Source organism: Taudactylus pleione, unplaced genomic scaffold (genome assembly GCF_031769625.1).
Source record: "Taudactylus pleione unplaced genomic scaffold, aTauple2 ptg000007l, whole genome shotgun sequence".
Lineage (NCBI taxonomy): Eukaryota > Metazoa > Chordata > Amphibia > Anura > Myobatrachidae > Taudactylus > Taudactylus pleione.
This window is the reverse complement of record NW_028284410.1, coordinates 297,052-318,496: the sequence shown is the minus strand read 5'-3', so window position 1 is coordinate 318,496 and position 21,445 is coordinate 297,052. Positions and strand designations below refer to the sequence as shown.

General features: G+C 43.3%; 1 protein-coding gene across 2 annotated transcripts in view; it reads left to right on the top strand.

The window, feature by feature from the left end:
• Positions 1-21,445, top strand: part of KIAA0319L (KIAA0319 like) — a 141,439-nt gene that overhangs the window by 115,525 nt on the left and 4,469 nt on the right. For both annotated transcript variants that reach the window (XM_088460609.1, XM_088460610.1), the window contains exon 19: positions 12,614-12,736. In XM_088460609.1, the coding sequence (XP_088316735.1) occupies positions 12,614-12,736 (123 nt within the window). The remainder of the gene's footprint in view (positions 1-12,613; positions 12,737-21,445) is intronic.

Sequence of the window (21,445 nt, the reverse complement as noted above, 5' to 3'; positions counted from 1 at the left end):
GTTTTTTATTCACTTTTTAAAAGAAAATCTTATTTCTCTCACCCTTTGCACTAATTTTTGTTTTCTCTCCTCCCCTGCTGCCTCCTTACCTGTGAGTGCAGTATCCTTGGGGATGGCTGCTGTGAGCTTCAGTGGAGGGAAGAAAGTTCAGATTGGTGGCCACAGAGATGTAGGTGGGTGCCTCTATGAATTAGTCTACCGGGATGTGTCAGCTGGGCACCAGGTCAGAGGTAGTCCAGCAGCAGAGGATGCATTCGGAGCTGGGGAGAACATGTCGGGAGGCACTTTCAGGACACGTACGGATGCATCTGTCATGCTTTTTATGCATGCACGGCTGTTGGCTGTGAAAGATGACGTCGGCTGGTAGCAGGAAATTCATCTGAAACAGGCCATCCTGCCAACTGAAAGGGGAGTGGCTGGATCTACGGTAACGCTGGATTCTCTCACCCTATGGAAAGGGTCAGAGTGGTGAGCTGATATATCCAGGACTTAACCAAAAGGGTTAAAAGGAGATGCAGCACATGTATAGTCCAACACCTGAAAGGAGTTCATGACTTCTGTGAAGCTCCTCTCTTTCCATTTCTCTCAGGGATTTCATGTGGGTAGAAGTCTGGGATAAGTAGCTGACAAATTGTCTCTTATCCAGATATTTACGTGTTTTTCAGTATGTATGTTGTGTGAATTACCTCCTTATTTTTGTTAAAATGTCAAAACAGGAAATAGGTCCGAGGTTAAACCTGGAGGAGGGAAAACTAGTTAACATAATTTTGTACATGTTGTCCGGCTAAATTACCTAGATGGGACCTGCATGCTTTTTGTGCTGCCTGCGAGGACGCTCATAATCCGCAACCGGTTGCAGAGGTTCAGGCAGGCTTTGTGGAAGAACCAGCTTGGGCTAGGTCATTTATTAGATCTATAGCTTCAGTTGAGGGAGGACCTGTCTAGTTTTGTGTCCAGCCAGAGTAATAGTTACCCAGATATTCTCACCTAAGATGGACAAAAGGGTCCTTTCTTCTGGGTTATCTGGGTCCAGGACCATGGGGTCATTGGAATTTGCATCATTGACAAAGGCAATGGGGAGGACTGTTTTAGGTCTTGAAAAGACTTCATCTTCTCTAGAGAGATTATTGTCTTCTGCTGGGCCAAAAATGTGTAAGTGACAGAAAATGGAACAGATTGTGAACAGTCTGAATACCAGTAAGATTCTGATTTTGAGGATCAAGTATCCTTAATGGAGGGAGCAGTAGGTGTTCAGGGGTAGATAACCTGGTCAGAGCTGTTCGGCAGGTCTTGGACCTTAGGGATGTAGAAAATGAGGGCTCCCTCTGATAAATGATTTAGAATCAAGATATTAAAAAAAAAAAAAAAAATCTGTTTTCTTCTTTAGGGTCCACAGGGAGACAATAGGGTGTAGGTGGTACTTGGAGGACTGGACACCAACAGCTAAGTTTTTTCCTATCCCAGGATGCTCCCGTCCTTCCCCCTATTCCCCGCCCACAGCCTGAAGGCAAATCAGTTTTGTTGGTGTCCGGCAGGTGCTGGATCATCAGAACAGTGGGGCTACTATTAAGCAGCCCAAGCTTTATTTTTATGATTTACTTTTTATTTTCATTTTTACTACAAAGCAGCAGCACTAGACGGTCCTCTGGACATCTGCACTGCTGCCTCATCACTCCTCCGCGGCACCACTAAACCAGCCCTTGTCTAGGTGCTCTCAGTGGAGCTCCAAAGGGCCTAGCTAGCAGGGCTCCTCGACCCTAGACTGAAGCTGGTACTCAAGGGGATAGGTAAGGCGGATCTCCGCTTGCGTCTATGCGCAGTCTTGCCTCCAGTCTCAGGAAACAGACCGGAGGCACTGATGTGGACACCGGTTCGTCCGGGGCTCCACTACACCACCAGGGAATTACAAACACTGGCGCAAGGCACAGATTAAGGCCTGGGACCCGGTGCTTGATGTCAGCATAGGGGAGAAGGCCCTCTTCCTGCAGCCCCTCCACTGGCTCATGACACCATTCCACTGCAGTCTTGCCACCCCTGAGCTGCTCCTCCCTCACCCTCCGCCCCCTCTGAGACCCACAGCAGCCATTTTCTGCATTCAGGTCTCCGGGAACGCTGGGTCTGGTCTCCCTTTATACCTCTCAGGGCCAGGTTATACAGCACTATTTCCTACCAGCCACTGCGGTCTGTGTAGTTGAATTTAGTGTCCACTGCAGTTATATTGTATGCTCTGCATTGTATGTGAATTGTGCTAGCGCTGCTATCTATTTTTTTTCACAACCTTCCATTTCTTTCGTTATAACCCTGGAAATCTGAGGTATAGGAGGTTTATTGTACCTCACATCTCCATATATTTGTGAGGGCTATCACATACTATATATCGGTGTTGCGCACTACACTGTGCCATATTGCACATATATCTGGGTTGCTCACAACACTGTGCCAGATCGTGTGCTACATTATTCTTGCAGCTATGTCTGGCAAAGGCACTTACAACAAGCAGTCTGCTGCTCCCACTCTGGTGTCTTGTAAGTCCTGCTTAGCAGGCTTCGCTTCAGAGGATCTCATTCAAGATGGTCTTTGTCATCTTGCTATACGGCACCTGGCCCATCAGCCCATGTGTCCTCTCCTCAGGTCCCCCTTGGGCTTCTTTTTCACAGGTGTTGGCAAAAATTGTTGACCACCTAGCGGTCCCTGTGGTAGCTCCCCTTATGGAATGGCCACAGCAGATACTCACTGCAAATCCTTTGCCTCTCCCATGGGTACTTTCTACCTCAGTGCAGAGTCTGGCGATACCTCTACAGCCCATACTTGCCTACTTTTCAAAACTAGTTTCAGGGAGACTACAACCAGGAGTACATAGCGCCGCAAGGCGAGCCGTTGAGGAGGTGTGTCATGCTCCACCCAAAGGGCATATCTAGATCCACCTATGGGTGTATCTATTGACACTCAGGGGTGTGGTCTGCAGCGGAAGGTGAAAAGTACTAAGTGCAGCATTTGTGTATGGATGGCATGTTTAGCCACAAAAAATCACTAATTTATACAATTATTGACATTGTGTACGAGTCAGAATCAGCCCCAGTATGTGACACTGATTGACTCAATCAAAATGAGTCCTCTGACATAATATTTTTAAAACATTGAGTGTTTGGGCACACAGAGGGCAGTGCCAACCTATGCACACAGAAGACAATTAAAGCCTATACACACAAGAGGCAGTGCCAGCCTATAGAGCTCCAGCAGGTAGAACCACAGACACTCACCCTGACACCAGGCACTCCTTCTCACAGCTCCAAGCTGCCTCCTCGCTGTCACTCTCCATACCAGAGCTGTTGTCTCTAACATCTGAGTCAAAGCCTGCCCGTGGAGCTTCTTGCTAGCTGGTCCAGTTCAATGTGCAGGGCCTCGGCAGCCCGTCGTCTCCGCACCGAGCCAGCAGCTCCACCAGTCCGGACAGCTGCTGCCTGACATGCTGCTCCACCTGCTTGGCCTGGATCAAAGTCTGTGTCCCACCTCCCACTCACATATATACCCCAGCCCAGCCCCAGCCACCTACCTCTCACACATATATGCTCCTGCTTCACCCACCTCATTCTCAAATATATACCCCAGCCTTTCCCCATTCACCTTCCTCTCACACATATATGCTCCTGCCCCAGCCACCTCACTCTCACATATATACCCCAGCAATGCCCCACCCACCTCACTCTCACATATATATACCCCAGCAATGCCCCAGCCACCTCACTCTCCCATATATACCCCAGCAACATCTGTCACCTCACTCTTACATATATACCCCAGCAACGCCTCAGCCACCTCACTCTCACATATATACCCCAGCAACGCCCCAGCCACCTCACTCTCACATATATACCCCAGCAATGCCCCAACCACTTCCCTCACATATATACCCCAGCAATGCCCCAACCACTTCCCTCACATATATACCCCAGCAATGCCCCAACCACTTCCCTCACATATATACCCCAGCAATGCCCCAACCACTTCCCTCACATATATACCCCAGCAATGCCCCAACCACTTCCCTCACATATATACCCCAGCAATGCCCCAACCACTTCCCTCACATATATACCCCAGCAATGCCCTCTCACACATACCCCAGCTCTGCTCTTGCCACCTCCCTCTTACACACATATACCCAGCCCTGCCCTATCCAGCTCTCTCACATATATACCCCAGCCCATCCACCTCCATCTCACACATATACCCCAGCCTTTCCCCATCCACCTAACTCACAAATATATTGACCCTGCCCCAGCCACCTTCTGCTCACCCACATATACCTCAGCCCTGTCCCAGCCACCTCCTGCTCACACACATTAACCCTAGCTCTGCCGCATTCACTTACCACACACCTCTCTTTCTTTGTTTCTCTACCCTGGTAGCGCTAAAATAAGGAGTGCAGCGGCCGGTGGGTTCTGTCCAGCTCCAGTTCTAAGGTGGAGGTGCATGTGGGGCTGCCGGCTAGCGCGGGTCGGGAGGCGAGCAGCAACAGTATCAGGTGCATCAGGACTTAGTGCACCAAGGATGAAACACAATTACACAGTAGCTGGCCCCGCTCTGGCACCCCGGGAGAGGAGCTGTCACATGCGGGGAAACACCTCCTTTTTACAATCACGGTGCATACTAGCTTGTGTCAGTAGTAGTACTGTATAGCTGGGACACTCTCCTCTTCTACTCCCTGCTTGCTGTTATTCCACGCCTGCCGCTGCCCCCGTCCCATCCGGGCTTGCGCATGCCCAGTCCAGAGTCCTGATGGGGTACTGGGGAATCCGGGGGATTTATTTAACTTTGCGGGGTAGCGGGAGACTGCATAGCAACCCGGGAGTCTCCCGCAGTAATCGGGAGAGTAGGCAACTATGCTACAGCCTTTCAACAAATGCTGCAAAAAGAGAGACCCTTAGCTAGTAAACCTACTAAGCGCACTGTGTTATCTTCCCAGTCCACTCAGCTACAGTATCTGATTCTGAATTATCATCTGGGGAGGCAGAAGATGCAGAGCTCTCTCACTCTGACTCCCCCTCGGGAGACAAGGAACCTCCCTCTAAATTGAATATACTTGCACTTGTGAGAGTCGTAAAATCTATTCTTCAAATAGAAGAGGCAGAACCCACTCCTAAAGCAAAAGTATTTAAATGACAAAAGGTAGTTTTGCCAGAGCTCCCTCACTCTGATCAGGTATATAATCATATGAGTGAGGCATGGAATATGCCAAGTAAAAGGTTTCAGCTGCCTAAATGCTTAATTTGCTTTTACCCCTTTCCAGCTACTGATTGCACTAAATAGGAAGTTCCCCCTTCCGTGTATTCCCACGTGACACGCCTTAGTTAAGAATGCTACCTTACCTATCCATACTGCAACCTCCTTAACCACTTGCCTGGCATGGTCGTATCAGATACGACCATACCAGACTGGGCTTTCCCTGACATGGTCGTGTCTGATACAACCAGTCAGAAAAGCACTGTGGGCGGCTGCTGGAAAATCATTTTCTAGCAGCCGCCAATCACAGAGGGACCTCCTGGTCCCTCTGCACACTTTGTTCCTCCCCGTGGGCCGATCACTGCAGAGATCGGCCAGCCCAGCGCCGGCGCACCCACCCCCTCCCCCGGTGGCTGCCGAGAGGACAGGGCAGAGAAGCGCTGTCCTTCTCTCCCTATTCTGCCTAGCAGCAGCGGCTGCTGACAGGGCAGAGAAGGCAGCGCTGATAGCGCTGTCCTATATCACACACACACACACACACATATATATATATATATATATATATATATATATATACACGTATATAGATGGCAGCCCCCAACCGATGTTAAAGAAACATCGGCAGCTGTGGTCACAATCGATGTTTCTATCGATGGCCATCAGTACTAGTATATACCATAAAAATTGCCATTTTTATGGTATACAGCATTTTTTTTTTTTACAAAATTGTGTTGGATAAGTTTTAATAAGCTGTTCCTGACCTAATTCAATCATAAAATAAACCGACAATTTCGGAGCGGTTTTTGGAGAAAGAATTCGTCAGTTAAGTGGTTAAAGGAGACCACGGATAGAAGGATTGAAGCCTACGGCCTGGGTGGCAAAAGTCATTGAGAGTTGGGCAGAGGCCCTAGAAGATACATTTCCCTCTGATACTTCGAGGGAATAGCTGTCCAATATATCTCACCAGTGTTGTAACCAAGGTATTTGGAGTTGAAAAATGGAGCTCCCCCCTTTATGTGCGAGCGTCAAAGGCGAAAAATGGGCATGGTCATATGCCACAAGGGTCATATGACACACACCCCTTTCTCGTCACTCTGGGAACATTCCTTTCCATTCCATATGCACCTTAATGCCCCTCTTGCAATGCCAACTGTAATAATGCACCTTATGCAATGTCCCCAGTAGCAGTGCCCCATGTAGTAGTGCCCTTAATACAGTGCCCCCAGTAGTGCGCCCTTATACAGTGCCCCAAGTAATGCCCTTTATACAGTGCCTCCAGTTGTGCACCCTTATACAGTGCCCCCAGTAGTGCACACTTATACTGTGCCCCTTATACAGTCCTCCTATGCAGTGCCGCCAGTAGTAGTCCCCCTTATGCAAGTTCCCAGTAGTGCCCCTTATACAGTATCCCCCAGTAGTGGTCCCCCTTATACAGGCCCCCAGTAGTTCCCCTTATATAGTGTCCCCAGTAGTGGTCCCCCTTATGCAGGCCCCTTATGTAGTGTCCCCAGTAGGGATCCCCCCTATGCAGTGCCCCTTATACATTTTCCCCCGTAGTGGTCCTCCCTATTCAGTGCTCCCCAGTAGTGATACAGTGCCAGTAGTGCTCCTTACATAATACACACACACACACACACACAAAACACTGACTTACCCAACCTGAATTCCCGCTCCCGCTGCTGTCTGCTCCTCCGTCCTCCCGCTCGGTACTATAGGAGAGACATCATGACGTCTCTCCCATCACTCAGTGCAGGAGCCGGAAGGCAAAGCTCATCAGTCAGCTCCAGCCCGGCTCTGGCAGTGGGCGCAGCAGCCAATGAGTCTATCTGACTCTCATTGGCTGCTGATAAGCACACATCGCCGCTGTGTAGTACGAGTGTACTACCCAGCGCTGGTGGCAATGTGTGTGTAACTGTGTAGTGCGGACTGCACTCACTGCGGTCTGCACTATACTGAATGACAAGTTCAGACCTGTACCGTGGCCAGCGGCGCCCTCCCCCCGCCTCTGTATCTCACATTAGAGATGCAGCCTCCTATTTAGGTGAAGCAGCTCTGGATACTGGTCTCCACGCTTCCAAGGCATCTGCTACTTCCGTGGTAGCCCGCCGTATTGTTTGGCTTCGCTCATGGACGGCAGATTCGGACTCTAAAAAGGCATTGGAGTGTCTGCCTTATTCTGGAGCTTTCCTGTTTGGCCCAGAATTGGACAAGACTGTGACTACCTTGGCAGCTTCCAAGACTGCGTTCTTGCCTTCTGCATCTACTACGAAGCCTCGGATGTCATCCTTTTGTTCTCAAAGAAAAGCTAAAGGTCAGTCCTTTCCAAGTCGGTATCCACTAAGGCCTCCAAGCCTAGGACCAAACGGGCCTGGGCTACTAGACGTCCACCTACCAAAAAAGATACTTTTTAACAAGGATATCAAGCGAGAGAGAAAAGTCTGGCCATAGAGCAATCAATTTATGCCCTTCTAGGCTCAAAAGTGGTTCCAGTACTAAAAAGTCAAATATCAATGGGATATTACTGCAGTCTGTTTTTAGTCCCGAAACCAAAAGGGAGTCACAGACCCATCTTACATCTAAAGGACTTCAGAGATGCACGCAAATCCCGCCGTGACTGCAATTCTGTACGCAGCGGTTCTGTGAAAATATGCTAATGTTTAGATGATGACTTCTGCACAAAGACACCCACCCTCGGCATCTCACATCCGCTGCTTGCATACAAAGCATCGGGATCATTGGTCGCACATCGAACATCTGACAAACCCAATGCTGTCTCAGAATGTTTCTCTCACCTAAGACGCCTTGGCCTCTGCAACTGCGTAAACATTCAAAGAGGCTCACTAGGGTACTCCCAGAAAATGGCCCCCAACATGCCTGCGTTTTTGTAGCCACCCCCCACCCAGTTACCTCTCCCAAATGCTGACCTGTCACTCACTTTGCAAAAAAAACTCCTCGTGGCCACCGCCTCAAACCCATTGCCATTATCAGTCATAAACGAAATTAATAGACAACAAAGATACCTACTTTCTTAGCCACAATCCATTATGTTTTTATAAAGGTCATGGCAGGCCTCCTAAGATCTATGGGAATAAAATGTGTTACCTATTTAGATGATTTGCTTTTCAAAGCAGATTCAGAATCGGTTTTTCAAGTAGATCTGTTAATGGCAGTGGAAGTGATAGAGGCTGGGTTATCAACTGGCTAAAGTCCAAGATGTTACCCATTCAGCGCATGAAGTTTTGAGGTCTTGTTTTTAGTACCCAGATAGCCTGATTCTATTTGACAATAGAAAAGATCAAATACATGCAAAAGCTAGTTTAATAGATTTTGAAGGTCAGAAGTCTGTTGGTTTTCAGGAGTATGACGTTACTCGGAAATATGGTGTTCTCGTTTAAAGTGGTTCCATCATCTTCAGGGACTTTGGTCCAAAAAGGAAACAAGGGATCCAATCAATGTTTTGGAACTAAGAGCAGTTCTAACCACTTTGAAGAAAGTACAGTCTCTTATTCAGAGCAAATCCATCAGAAGCCAGTCAGACAAGGCTACAGTGATAGTAGTATACATAATTAGGGAGAGGGACAAAAAGTTCTCTGGCAATGAGAGAATCTTTTCAGATTCTAGGGCTTATGTAATAGTGAGCGTACCGGTGCCACTGCGTGAACTCTCAGAAATAATTTTAAAGACAAAACCAGCCCTCTATCTTGGGCAGAGATTCATGTTCCATCAATATACACAGTCTTTACCCAGGAATAGAAAACTGGAAGGTGAACTTTTGAGGGAATGGTTTCTATGCCCAGAAGCCTTGAACTGGCTGGTAAAACGGTGTGGTCAACCAGAAATAGATCTGACGGGTCCAGGGGGTCAGACTTCTACTTCGACCAGATCTGTTGTCCCAGAGGTTGATTGTTTGTCAGGACATCCATCAGTTACATTTAATGAAGCCAAGATCCTAAGAAAATAACTGTTTTTTCAAATGCAGTAGTTCAGAATATGATAAACGCCAGAAAGAAAGTCAACTATCATAGAGCCTGAAATAATTAGATTGCATGGTGTTCTAAAGTGAAATGTTTCATCTTCATCACTTTCATTACCGAGGATTCTTTCTTTTCTTCTGTGGGGCTAGATGTAGGACTTAATTCATAGGCAAACGCAGGGGGGGTTTCCAGCTGCCTGGAAACCCCCCTTCCCAGCCACACCATAACCACAATAGAAATAGTAATATAATAGAATTTTACTAGTGCTGCATATTCTTCTCAGTATCACAAATGACATAATTAGCACCACCTTTTAACATGTATCAGCCAGTAATAAATAACCTGTGCACCAACTAGGAGATCTGGAAACCATGCACTGTTAGGGTTGTACTGCTATAGAGACCAATATGTACATATATGTCCAGGGCTGTGCTAGGTTCTTCTGCTGCTCCTCCATTCTCCCAGACTTTCTCCAATACTCTGGAATGGTGCTCACACCTAAAATAAAAACATTCAGCTCAGGCAGGATAGCCCTACTGCCGCATGTAATGGCTTATTGTGATCACTGGTCCTGTATATGCCGGAATTATGGCACACAATATACTTTGTATGACGCATATTAAAGCTGGATAAGTGCTAATTCTGCCATCTTCATGGGCTGGCCACACTCACTCTAAAATCAAGCATTTGGAAACCCCCCTCTAGAAATCCTGCGTTTGCCACTGTCATTTAGGTTCCCTTAAGGTACAGATATCAACCTTGTCAATTTATTTTCGGCTTTAATCCCAAATATGAAGACCTTCTTTCAGGGAGTGTTACATATACCTGTACAGCCACCATATGTGTATCCCATGAACCTTTTGGATCTGAATATTGTGATATCAGCACTTCAGTTACCACCCTTTGAACTTTTGCAGGTAAACTTGAAGTTTGTAACTTGGAAATTATGTTTTCTTTTAGCGATATCATCAGCTATCAGAGTTTCAGAATTAAAAGCAATATCATGTAGACCTCCATGATTCATGAATATAGTGCAGTGTTATGCACACTAGCATCTTTTCAACCTAAGGTGTGGTTGGCATGCCATCTTAATAAAAAAATTGTTATACCGACTTTTGTGAAATCAAGTTAGATGATGGATCAGAGTCAGTTGTCGCTGTTAGATGTGGTGAGAGTTTTAAGAATTTATCTGGTGATAATAGCTAGTATAAGGAAAACTGATAGTTTATTTATACTTTATGATGCTAAGAAAAAAGGTTGCCCAGCAACTAAAGAGATAATAACCAGATGGATTAGGGCCACAATTCAGCATGCATATCAGGATTTCGGCTAATTCTGCACACTTGGTTGGGACTTTTTGGGTGGGTGGCGAGGCACGGAGCTTCGGCAGAGCACTTATGTAGAGCAGCTACATAGTCCTCAGTTCATGCATTAATCACATTTTACAGATTTCATGGGTCTATTATTTATTTATTTATTAATTAACAGTTTCTTAAATTGCGCTTTACAATTTGAATTAACATTATACTGGGTGGTAAAAGACATACATACATGACATACATAAGGGTAAGAGAGCCCTGCTCGCAAGCTAGCGATACTTCCTCCGCTAGGGGCAGTTTTTCCACATCCCCATGGTCAAGCAGTGCCTCCCAGATGGAGAAAGGAGAAAATAAGATATTTGGTTCTTATTGTTAAGTTTCTCTCTTTGAGCCCATCCCTCCGTTATGTTGTTGTTGGTGAGAATGGTGTGACTTCTGTCCTTATTATTCTTCAACCTATCCTACTGAGAAAGGGTTTGGAGGTGGAGGAACCATTTTACAAGAAAAACTAGCTCCTCAGCTATCACTATGTACATGGTCAAGCAGTGTCCCCCAGATGGACGCTGAGAGAGAAATTAATGGTAAGAACGAAAAATCATATTTTTCCGTGTAGAGAATTCACATCCAAAAAAAGATAAGCATCCCAATATGCAGGTTATATCTCAAGCTGTCTATCGTCCAAAATACAAAACACACATCCTAGATTATATGTTGTTACTGCATAATTAAGTATATAATTATACAAGATAATCATATTATGTATAATTTACCCCACTGTATTATGGTTCTCAGTGTTTGCTTGGGTTTTTCCCACTCTCCAAATACATAGTAGTTTGTTAATACATCGTGCGTGTGTTAATTTTTATGCAGTAGGGAATATAGATTGTAAACTGTCTACTGGGCCAGGGACAGATGTGAATGATTAAATATTATTTGAAAGGTTCCTGGACTGCACACCCTAAATATATATAATGGGAGGTGCTACCTGATGAGACTGATTGCAGGCACAGAAACAGACAAATCTCAGGTGCACAACTCCAAATTATTGATAATATATAAATGCAATAACATTTTTGCAATCAGTAGAGGTTTTTAGCATAATCTTGGCCAAGGTTATGGGCCTACCCACCATATCCAGGTAACCTCTTTAGGGTAGTTCCCTAACATACTAGGGTTCAAATCCAGAGCACAGGACACCCCCAAACTAGCTCAGCTAAGCCGCCCCAGAGCATCGCCATAGTAAGAAAAGTTCAGTGTAAAAGAGATAGTTAAGAGCAGCCACAGCTGCATATAAAGAATGAAAATAAAAAAGTAAAGTACATGTATAATAAACAAACAGTGAAGGGTTAAAATGTGTTATAAAAGAAAAATGTGTTATAATGCTGTGCCCTGAAACAGATCAACCAAAGCAATCCAAGGGGACCCACGCCCCAAAAATGAACCAAAGTTGCACTACAGTATATAACTTGTAGGACTTACCTAGAATTGTGCCTAATACAGTGTGCATATACATTACCATACTCCATGCTTTTAAACCAATAAGGAAGGGTGCTAGTCCAGACTGATGACGTCTCCTTTCCCTCAGGTGTGCAATAAAGAACATTAAATGGAGTATATAGGAAAGGTTCCTGGACTGCACACCCTAAATATATATAATGGGAGGTGCTACCTGATGAGACTCATTGCAGACACAGACACAGACAAATCTCCGGTGCACAACTCCAAATTATTCATAATATATAAATGCAATAACATTTTGCAATCAATAGATGTTTTTAGCATAATCATGGCCAAGGTTATGGGCCTACCCACCATATCCAGGGAACCTCTTTATTGAAGGTCCCTAACATACTAGGGTTCAAATCCATATATTATCAATAATTTGGAGTTGTGCACCTGAGATTTGTCTGTTTCTGTGCCTTAAATATTAAATATTATTTGTAAAGAGCTGCATAATATGTCAGCTTTACATGAATAATTGATTATAAATAAATGTAGCATACGCATTGTAGGTATTTGCAAAATTACTCTGTTCAATATTAATCTTCATCTACCATGGTTACTGTATATTTTACTTGCTGTGTATTTTCACTTCAGCCTGCCAGTTAAATTGTTCTATGCATGGCCACTGCAACTCTGTCACCAAGCGCTGTGTGTGTGACCCTTTCTGGATGGAGAACTTTATACGTCGACAGTTTGGTGATGGCGAAAGCAACTGTGGTAAGGTTCAATCAAAACTGTACATTTTACAAGCTCATTTTACATTCAAACATTACTATTTTTTTTTAAAGTCCCCATCATCTGGACATTTGGTGTCCCTGATGAATCAGGCCTCCCCAAGGGATGCTACAGCAGAATTGTGTTGGCCAGTCTCTTGCTGCATTGTAGCGCCACTTCGATGCCATTATGCTTCTTAATCTCTGTTTTATAATGATTGGTGCTGGGACTTTGAAGTCGCAAGCCTGCGTGACATGATAACATATGCCTGAGAGATTACTTCACTGCAGCCTACTCCACATCCGGGCTCTTCATTCTGCCAGCAATGCTGGGGAATGAGGATGGACCACCACAGTTTGGCCTAGTCGAGCAGGAGATTGCTTTTTAAATACATTGAATACATTGTTAAAATTGTGGTATTACCATTAGATAAGTAATAATGCAACAAATTTTGTTGTGTGAAAATATCACATCTATGTAAACATAGTGTGATAGTGGCTTTAACAGTTGTTTCTTATTTAACAAAAAAGCTGCACCATTATTTAAAATTCCAGTAGAAATCGTGCAATTATATATTACTAGTTAGCAGCCCGTCAAAATGACGGAACATTGTCATGCCCGCAAAAGTCCCGTTTGAGTGCTGAAAAGGGTAACTTTTCGTTCATTTCTGCTCGTCAGCTCGGGGGAAATCTCACATACCCTCCAATATTTCAGAATAAAAAAATGGTACTGGGGGCATGTCCACATATAAAGGGGCATGGCCACAGGGGGCTGGAGGCAGCTGGTGCTGGGTGATTACTCTTATACGGGTAGTGTGCACTTTGAAGTTACTCTTTATATATATCACTGGGGGCCAGCCGGCACTGGATGGTTACTGTAGTGTTACATAGCAACAGTAATCAGCCATCGCCGGTTAGCACCCTGCCCCCAGTGATATATAGAGATTAACTTCAAAGTGCACACTAACAGTAAATAGCCAACGCCAGCTGCCTCACTACACACAGAGCCTGCAGACAGTCAGAATTCCGAAACCTGGTACAACCGTTACAGTGCTATTTGCCAGTACAGACAGTAAAAAAGCGGCACTGTACCAGCAAAAACTGTACAGTTGGAGGCTTAGATGTCGGCGGCAGGGGCTGAGTGCGCTCGAACGCAACAACAATTAAATTGCTCTGTCTAGAGGCCGCCAGCGCTCAACAAACTTGAATTCCTCCCATAGAGGTGAGGAGCAGCGTTAGCCATATATATATATATATATATATATATATATATATATATATATATAAATATAATACGCGCGCACACACACACTAGAGGACCGGCACTCTATCTAGAAAATATTCAGATTGCTCTGGTGCTTCATCCAATAATCAAATAGAGATAGACGGACAAAAACAAGGATGGCACTCAGAGTCTGTAAAAAATCCACAAACAAATGCAAAGATGGTAGCCAACGTTTCAGAGCTCCTAGCTCTGTTATCATAACGAGTAACCACGTTTTGGGGCATACAAGCACCTTTGTCAAGGTGAATAAGTATCCACCTTAACAAAGGGGCTTGTATGCCCCGAAACGTTGGTTATGTGATTTGACAGTAAAACTTTCATACCCGTTTTGAAGTCTCCGAGTGCCGCTGCCTTTTGTGTGTATGTGTGTGTATGTATATATATATATATATATATATATATATATATAATATATTATAGAAATCCAAAGTGTCCGCACTTGCAAATAAATTCGATTAAATCGGGGTGCTCAATTAGAGACAAACAAGTCCAATTGTATAGAGATATTGAAATCGGCACTCACCAGGTAACTGACAAAAATTCTAGAATTACCCATCCTTGATGGAAATAAAGTGCATAAAGCCATATAAAGTGCAAAAAGTCTACGTTTCGGTCCTGGACCTTCATCAGGATATAGCAGCAGATATGTACAGCTTGACAACCAAGGAGAGAATGAATACAACCACCACTTAACTGACATATATACCCACATCAATTAACTAAGATCCACCCTCACAAAACACAAAGCCTGCTGGGACAGCATCAATACAACTGGATATTTATCAAAATGTATTCACTTAAAACATCAGTGGAAACAACCCCTCAAATATATCCAGCGCTGGATTCATATACATAATTTAATAAATAATCGAGTAAATAGGAAAAAGCGCTAGAACCGGAAGTACCATCCGTTCCACAGCAGTGGAACGCCTGTCCTAAAGCTGAAGTAGCATACTGCTAATCGGACATAACATCTGCTCCAAAACTGAAAGAGGGAGAACGCTCAAGCCGGAAGTACCATGCGTTTCACCACAGTGGAACGCATGCACAATACCGGAAATAGCGTACACTAACCATAGATAACATACACTACAACAGTGTGGGGAAAACGCCACTGTGTGTATGCAGGGCCGGTTCTAGACATTGTGGAGATAACATAACATTATGCCACATGCAGTAATGGCCTTTATAACACACGATGCCACGCGCAGTAATGCCCTTTATAACACATTATACCACACGCAGTAATAACACATTAAGCCACATGTAGTAATGCCCTTTATAACACATTATGCCACACGCAGTAATGCCCTTTATAACACATTATACCACACGCAGTAATGCCCTTTATAACACATTATACCACACGCAGTAATGCCCTTTATAACACATTATACCACACGCAGTAATGCCCTTTATAACACATTATGCCACACGCAGTAATGCCCTGTATAACACATTATGCTATATGCAGTAATAACCTGTATAATACATTGTGCCACACACAGTAATTACCTTTATAATACATTATCCCCAATTCAAATTACACCACACAGTAGTCCCTTATGTTATGACACAAAGTGGTGCCCCTTTTACATAATGCCAAAATTTGTGTATCTTATACACAAGGCCCACAGTAGTAGTGCCCCTAATACAATGCCCACAATAGTAGTGCCCCTTATACAGTGCCTACAGCAGTGGTGCCCCTTACACAATGGCCCCAGTAGTGGTGCCCCCCATGCAGTGCCCCCATTAGTAGTACCCCCAGTAGTTTTGCCACCTATAGTAGTTCCCCCAGTAGTAAAGCTCCACAGTAGTAATTCCCCAATTAGTAATGCCCCCTATAGTAGTGCCCACAGTAGTAATGCCCCCATTAGTAGTGCCCACAGTAGTAATGCAGTAGTAATGTCCCTTATTGTATTTCCCTCAGTAGTAATGCCCCCATTAGTAATGCTCCCCAGTAGTACTGCCCACATTAGTAATGCTCCCCAGTAGTAATGCCCCCATTAGTAATGCTCCCCAGTAGTACTGCCCCCATTAGTAATGCTCCCCAGTAGTACTGCCCCCATTAGTGGCAGCACAGACGGTGTAATGGTAGCATTACTGCCTCACAGCACTGAGGTCGTTGGTTCGATACCCACTATGGCCCTAACTGTGTGGAGTTTGTATATTCTCCCTGTGCTTGCGTGGGTTTCCTCCGGGTACTCCGGTTTCCTCCCACACTCCAAAAATATACTGGTAGGTTAATTGGCTCCTAACAAAATTACCCCTAGTGTGTGTATGTGTGTGTGTGCGCATGTGGTAGGGAATATAGATTGTAAGCTCCACTGGGCAGGGACGGATGTGAATGGCCGAATATTCTCTGTAAAGCGCTGCGGAATATGTGTGCGCTATATAAATAACTGGTAATAAATAAATAAATAAATAAATTAGTAATGCTCCCCAGTAGTACTGCCCTAATTAGTAATGCTCCCCAGTAGTACTGCCCCCATTAGTAATGCTCCCCATTAGTAATGCTCCCCATTAGTAATGCTCCCCAGTAGTACTGCCCCCATTAGTAATACTCCCCAGTAGTAATCCCCCCATTAGTAATGCTCCCCAGTAGTACTGCCCCCATTAGTAATACTCCCCATTAGTAATACTCCCCATTAGTAATGCTCCCCATTAGTAATGCTCCCCATTAGTAATGCTCCCCAGTAGTAATGCTCCCCATTAGTAATGCCCCCATCAGTAATCCCTCCAGTAGTAATGCCCCCCATTAGTAATGCCCCCCATTAGTAATGCTCCCCAGTAGTACTGCCCCCATTAGTAATGCTCCCCAGTAATGCCCCCATTAGTAATCCCTCCAGTAGTAATGCTCCCCAGTAGTAATGCCCCCCAGTAGTAATGCCCCCCAGTAGTAATGCCCCCCAGTAGTAATGCTCCCATTAGTAATGCTCCCCAGTAGTACTGCCCCCATTAGTAATGCCCCCTATAGAAGTGCCCACTGTAGTAACGTCCCCAGAAATAATGCCCCCTGTAGTTGTGCCCAGTAGTAGTAATGCCCCCTATAGTCGTCCCCCAGTAGTAATGCCCCCCCAGTGCTGGTGCTTCCGACTGTAAGAAAAAAAAAAAAAAAACACAATACTTACCTTTAGCCGCGCTCCTGCTTCTGCTGCCGCTGCCTTCTGGTCCGACGGCGGCTCCTCGGATCTATGGGGAGACGTCATGACGTCCCTCCCATAGTACTCTCTCTCTGCCGGAAACCGGAGCTCAGGAGTGAGCTCCGGCTTTCGGCTGACTCTGCAGGGAGGGAGCTGGGTGCCTGCTGATAACAAATATCAGCAGGCGCCCGGCAAATGCAGCCTCCCGGCAGCGGCGGCTGGGGGGGGATTGGACCGGCGCATTTTATTTATTTTTTTCCTTCTGGTTTTTTTTTCGGTGGGGGGGGACTCAGTGGCGCCCTCTAGGTGTCGGCGCTCCGGGCGACGGCCCTGTTAGCCCGCACCTAGAACCGCCACTGTGTGTATGTCACCATACCCCCTGATGGCAGCCTCTGGATATAGTTCAAAAACTGCATGTGAAACCACATCTGTGGAACACATGCAGCAGTGCCAGATGTAACAGCCACACCTAGTGGTCGGGAGGGTAAATACACCATAACATCAAGGGATAGTATTTCATTAGTACAATGTAAATAGACAACATATTTAAAAACACAGATAATGATGGGGATCAATTGCCTATGGTATCAAAAAGGCATAAAAGAGCCTTTACTCAACCTAACCCAATGTCAAAGACATCGGTATATGGTAAGCTGACATATATACCGATGTCTTTGACATACACACAGCAGCGTTTTCCCCACGCTGTCGTAGTGTATGTTATCTTTGATTAGAGGTACGCTATTTCCGGTATTGTGCATGCGTTCCACTGCGGTGGAACACATGGTACTTCCGGCTTGAGCGTTCTCCCTCTTTAAGTTTTGGAGCAGATGTTATGTCCGATTAGTGGTATGCTACTTCCGGTTTAGGACATGCGTTCCACTGCTGTGGAACGCATAGTACTTCCGGTTCTAGCGCTTTTTCCTATTTACTCGATTATTTATTAAATTATGTATATGAATCCAGCGCTATTTTAGCGGTCAGGCTGGATATATTTGAGGGGTTGTTTGCACTGATGTTATCAGTGAATACATGCTCTGTGTTTTGTGAGGGTGGATCTTAGTTAATTGATGTGGGTATATATGTCAGTTAAATGGTGGTGGTATTCATTCTCTCCTTGGTTGTCAAGCTGTACATATCTGCTGCTATGTCCTGATGAATGTCCATTGAGGACCGAAACGTAGACTTTTTGCACTTTATATGGCTTTATGCACTTTATTACCCATCCTTGATGGAAATGAAGAATTTTTGTCAGTTACCTGGTGAGTGCCGATTACAATATCTTTACATATATATAATATATATATATATTAGTTAATAAACACATAAGGTGTCATTAGTGCCTTTGCCACCATTGCATTACAGAGTTTTAACACATTTAAATTGGAGGATAGGGAAAGAGGGAAAAGTATCTGCACTCTAATGGTAGATTACATAACCCCTATATATTCAAAATCCCAATGGTTAATTGGATATTGGGGGTGCAGCCCTGTTCAACTAAGTTAGATAATACAATGGACAAAAAGAGAAAAAGGAGTTGTATTTTGGGCGCACAAAAATTATTTATATGAATTAATATATAACTTTTAATAAATCATTTCTTTAAAAATATCCCAAGTAGGGAGTATAAACAGTGAAATATAAGGGATAAAATAATTGTTAGACAAAACACACATGTATATTAAAAAAGGCCGGTCCACTAGTGTATTGTTATTGTATTAGGGTATTGATGCACTTATATGTGAATTACAAATATGATCGTACACACTTCAGATTTGTAATATTCAAATTTTTGACAACGTTGTGTCCAAATTGCACTGTACTATAATTCGTGTGTTAATAGACACAAATGTCAGTTGTAATATAGTTAGTCAGAAAGATTCAACAGTTTATGTTAACCAGCTCAAGCTGTTCCATTGAGATAGCATTAGGATGTGCGTGTTTGGTGATTATACACTGTAAATAAAAATGTTTATCCAAATTGTATCAAAATATCACTGTATACACATTCAATTCGGGGATATTTGAAATATATTGTTTTCTTGCATACATTAGCAATTATAGGAGAGAGACTTCTCAGGCATTAGCAAACAATGTAATTAATTGTTGCTTACTGATATTGCAACATACTTGTCACGTTAGAAACTAATAATAAGCAGGTGAGTATCAATATCCTTGATTGTTTGATAACAATGCTGTTATCTGCAGAGAAACATAAATTTTATTGATCCCACGCATATCACACTAGATATAATTGATATGTCAAAATTTGCACTCCTCAGCAAGCTGCAGCAATTGCTGGGGTATCAGTAGAAGTTGAAATAGCAAGTTGAAAAACAGTGAGCTAGCTTCATTTATTTGCTATAACAATTGGATGACTCAGCAGTTACCACGATGTCAGTAACAGTCTAAAAATATATATATCAGTAGACTGTCAGGTACTATTCTACTGGTCTCACTATTACATTGGCACATTAACAGTAATTGCCATCACATAGAGCCGGTATCAAGTATTTCCCCAATAACAAACACAAGTGCAACCGCCAGTGACGCCAACGCGCGCGTTTCACTGTAAGCTTTATCAAGGCTGAACCCGATTGTTCAGCTCGGCCAAATATTTAAGAGGAACCAAGTTCCAATCATGTTGTTATCCCAAGTCACGTGATATTAATAGCCAATAGACAAACCCTTTACCTGGGGTCACGTGTTGTATAGAAGACGGAAGATCGTGGACACTGATTTAAGCATGTGATCGGAACCTCCTCCTATCAGGGGGGAGGTGTGTACATTCATTTAAATATTATTGTAAACAAATAACGGAGGAGACCAACAATATATAAGGAAACATATGTAATAGATTTAATATAGTAAGATAGATGTATTAAGCTTAGTCCCTAGCATCTGAACGTATCCCTCTGCCTAGGGTCATGTATTATGTTGAAAACGGCAGATCGTGAATATTGATTTGGAACATGTGACTAAAGCCTCATCCTATCAAGGGGAAGGTGTGTCCATTCATTACTGTAAGCAAATAACGGAAAAACCCGATCATTCATAATAAGTGAGTTTGATATCATAAAAAAATAAAATAATAAATACCTTGGGCTTAGTGTCTACCATCTAAACATATAAATAGTAATATGTTTAAACACAATAGTATCTACATGATTTCTTAGTATCCATATTGGTTAGGTGCAAAAATATATGTGACGATATGGAAAATAAAAAGAAAAAAATTAAATGAATATGAAAAATGTGATATAAAAATCCCCTCTGAATATATTAGGAAAAAATATATAAAATGTTTTTTCATAATAAAAAAATGTTATTGTGAATATTAAGCAACTGTGAACAGTGCAAAAAAACACTCTATGTGAAAAAATCACAATGTGAAAACCAAAAAGGAAGAAGGGGGAAGTGAATTAGTGATTAGTGATATGATGTGTAATGCTTGTAAATATATATAAAAGTATTGAATGTGTAAAGGACTCTTTAAAAAGTGACGTGAAAAGAATGATTAATAAGTGAAATATCTAAATGGACCCTAATTATATAGAATCGTGACAAATCATCTTATCTAATACATACAGTTTTTCATTGTATTAATAATAATTATTAAAAATCTCACATGTCCACATATCCCAGGAGGAGACTGAAGGTTAATATCAAGACAATAAACTGTAGTAAAAATTAGTGGTGTATGAGGAAACTAAGTCCAAGTACAAATATAATAAATATTTTAAAATACAATAGGAACACATCATTTCTCTCACAAAAATATAAAGGGGTCTCATTCCTACACACAAATAACCTAAAGAGGAATATATTACAAACCCTGTTAAGATACATTTATGTAAGTTATTATCAATATATTGTCAGTGTTTTATCAGAAGTCTCATTTAAAGTCATTTGGGGGAATACAGAGAAGAAGACGTGGAGAAATTATTACATGTTCATAAAAATGACACATAACTATTAGCTTCGTTAAGTCCTCCTGGGTATAGGCTATTCATTAAAAAGATAATTTTGGTTTCCCATTTGAGTAACTCTTGATCCAGATCTCCACCCCTTATTCCAAGTTGTATATGTTTCATGCCAAAAACTTTTAGACCCAAAGGGTCACCTTTGTGGAACTTCTGAAAATGTTTGGCTACTGGCGTCAGAGTCCTAAATCTAGCTTGATCCTTATTAGCGTTGCGTATACTCCCCACGTGTTCTAATATTCTGACCTTCAATGGTCTCGATGTTTTACCAATATAGATCTTGTGACATGGACATTCCAGAC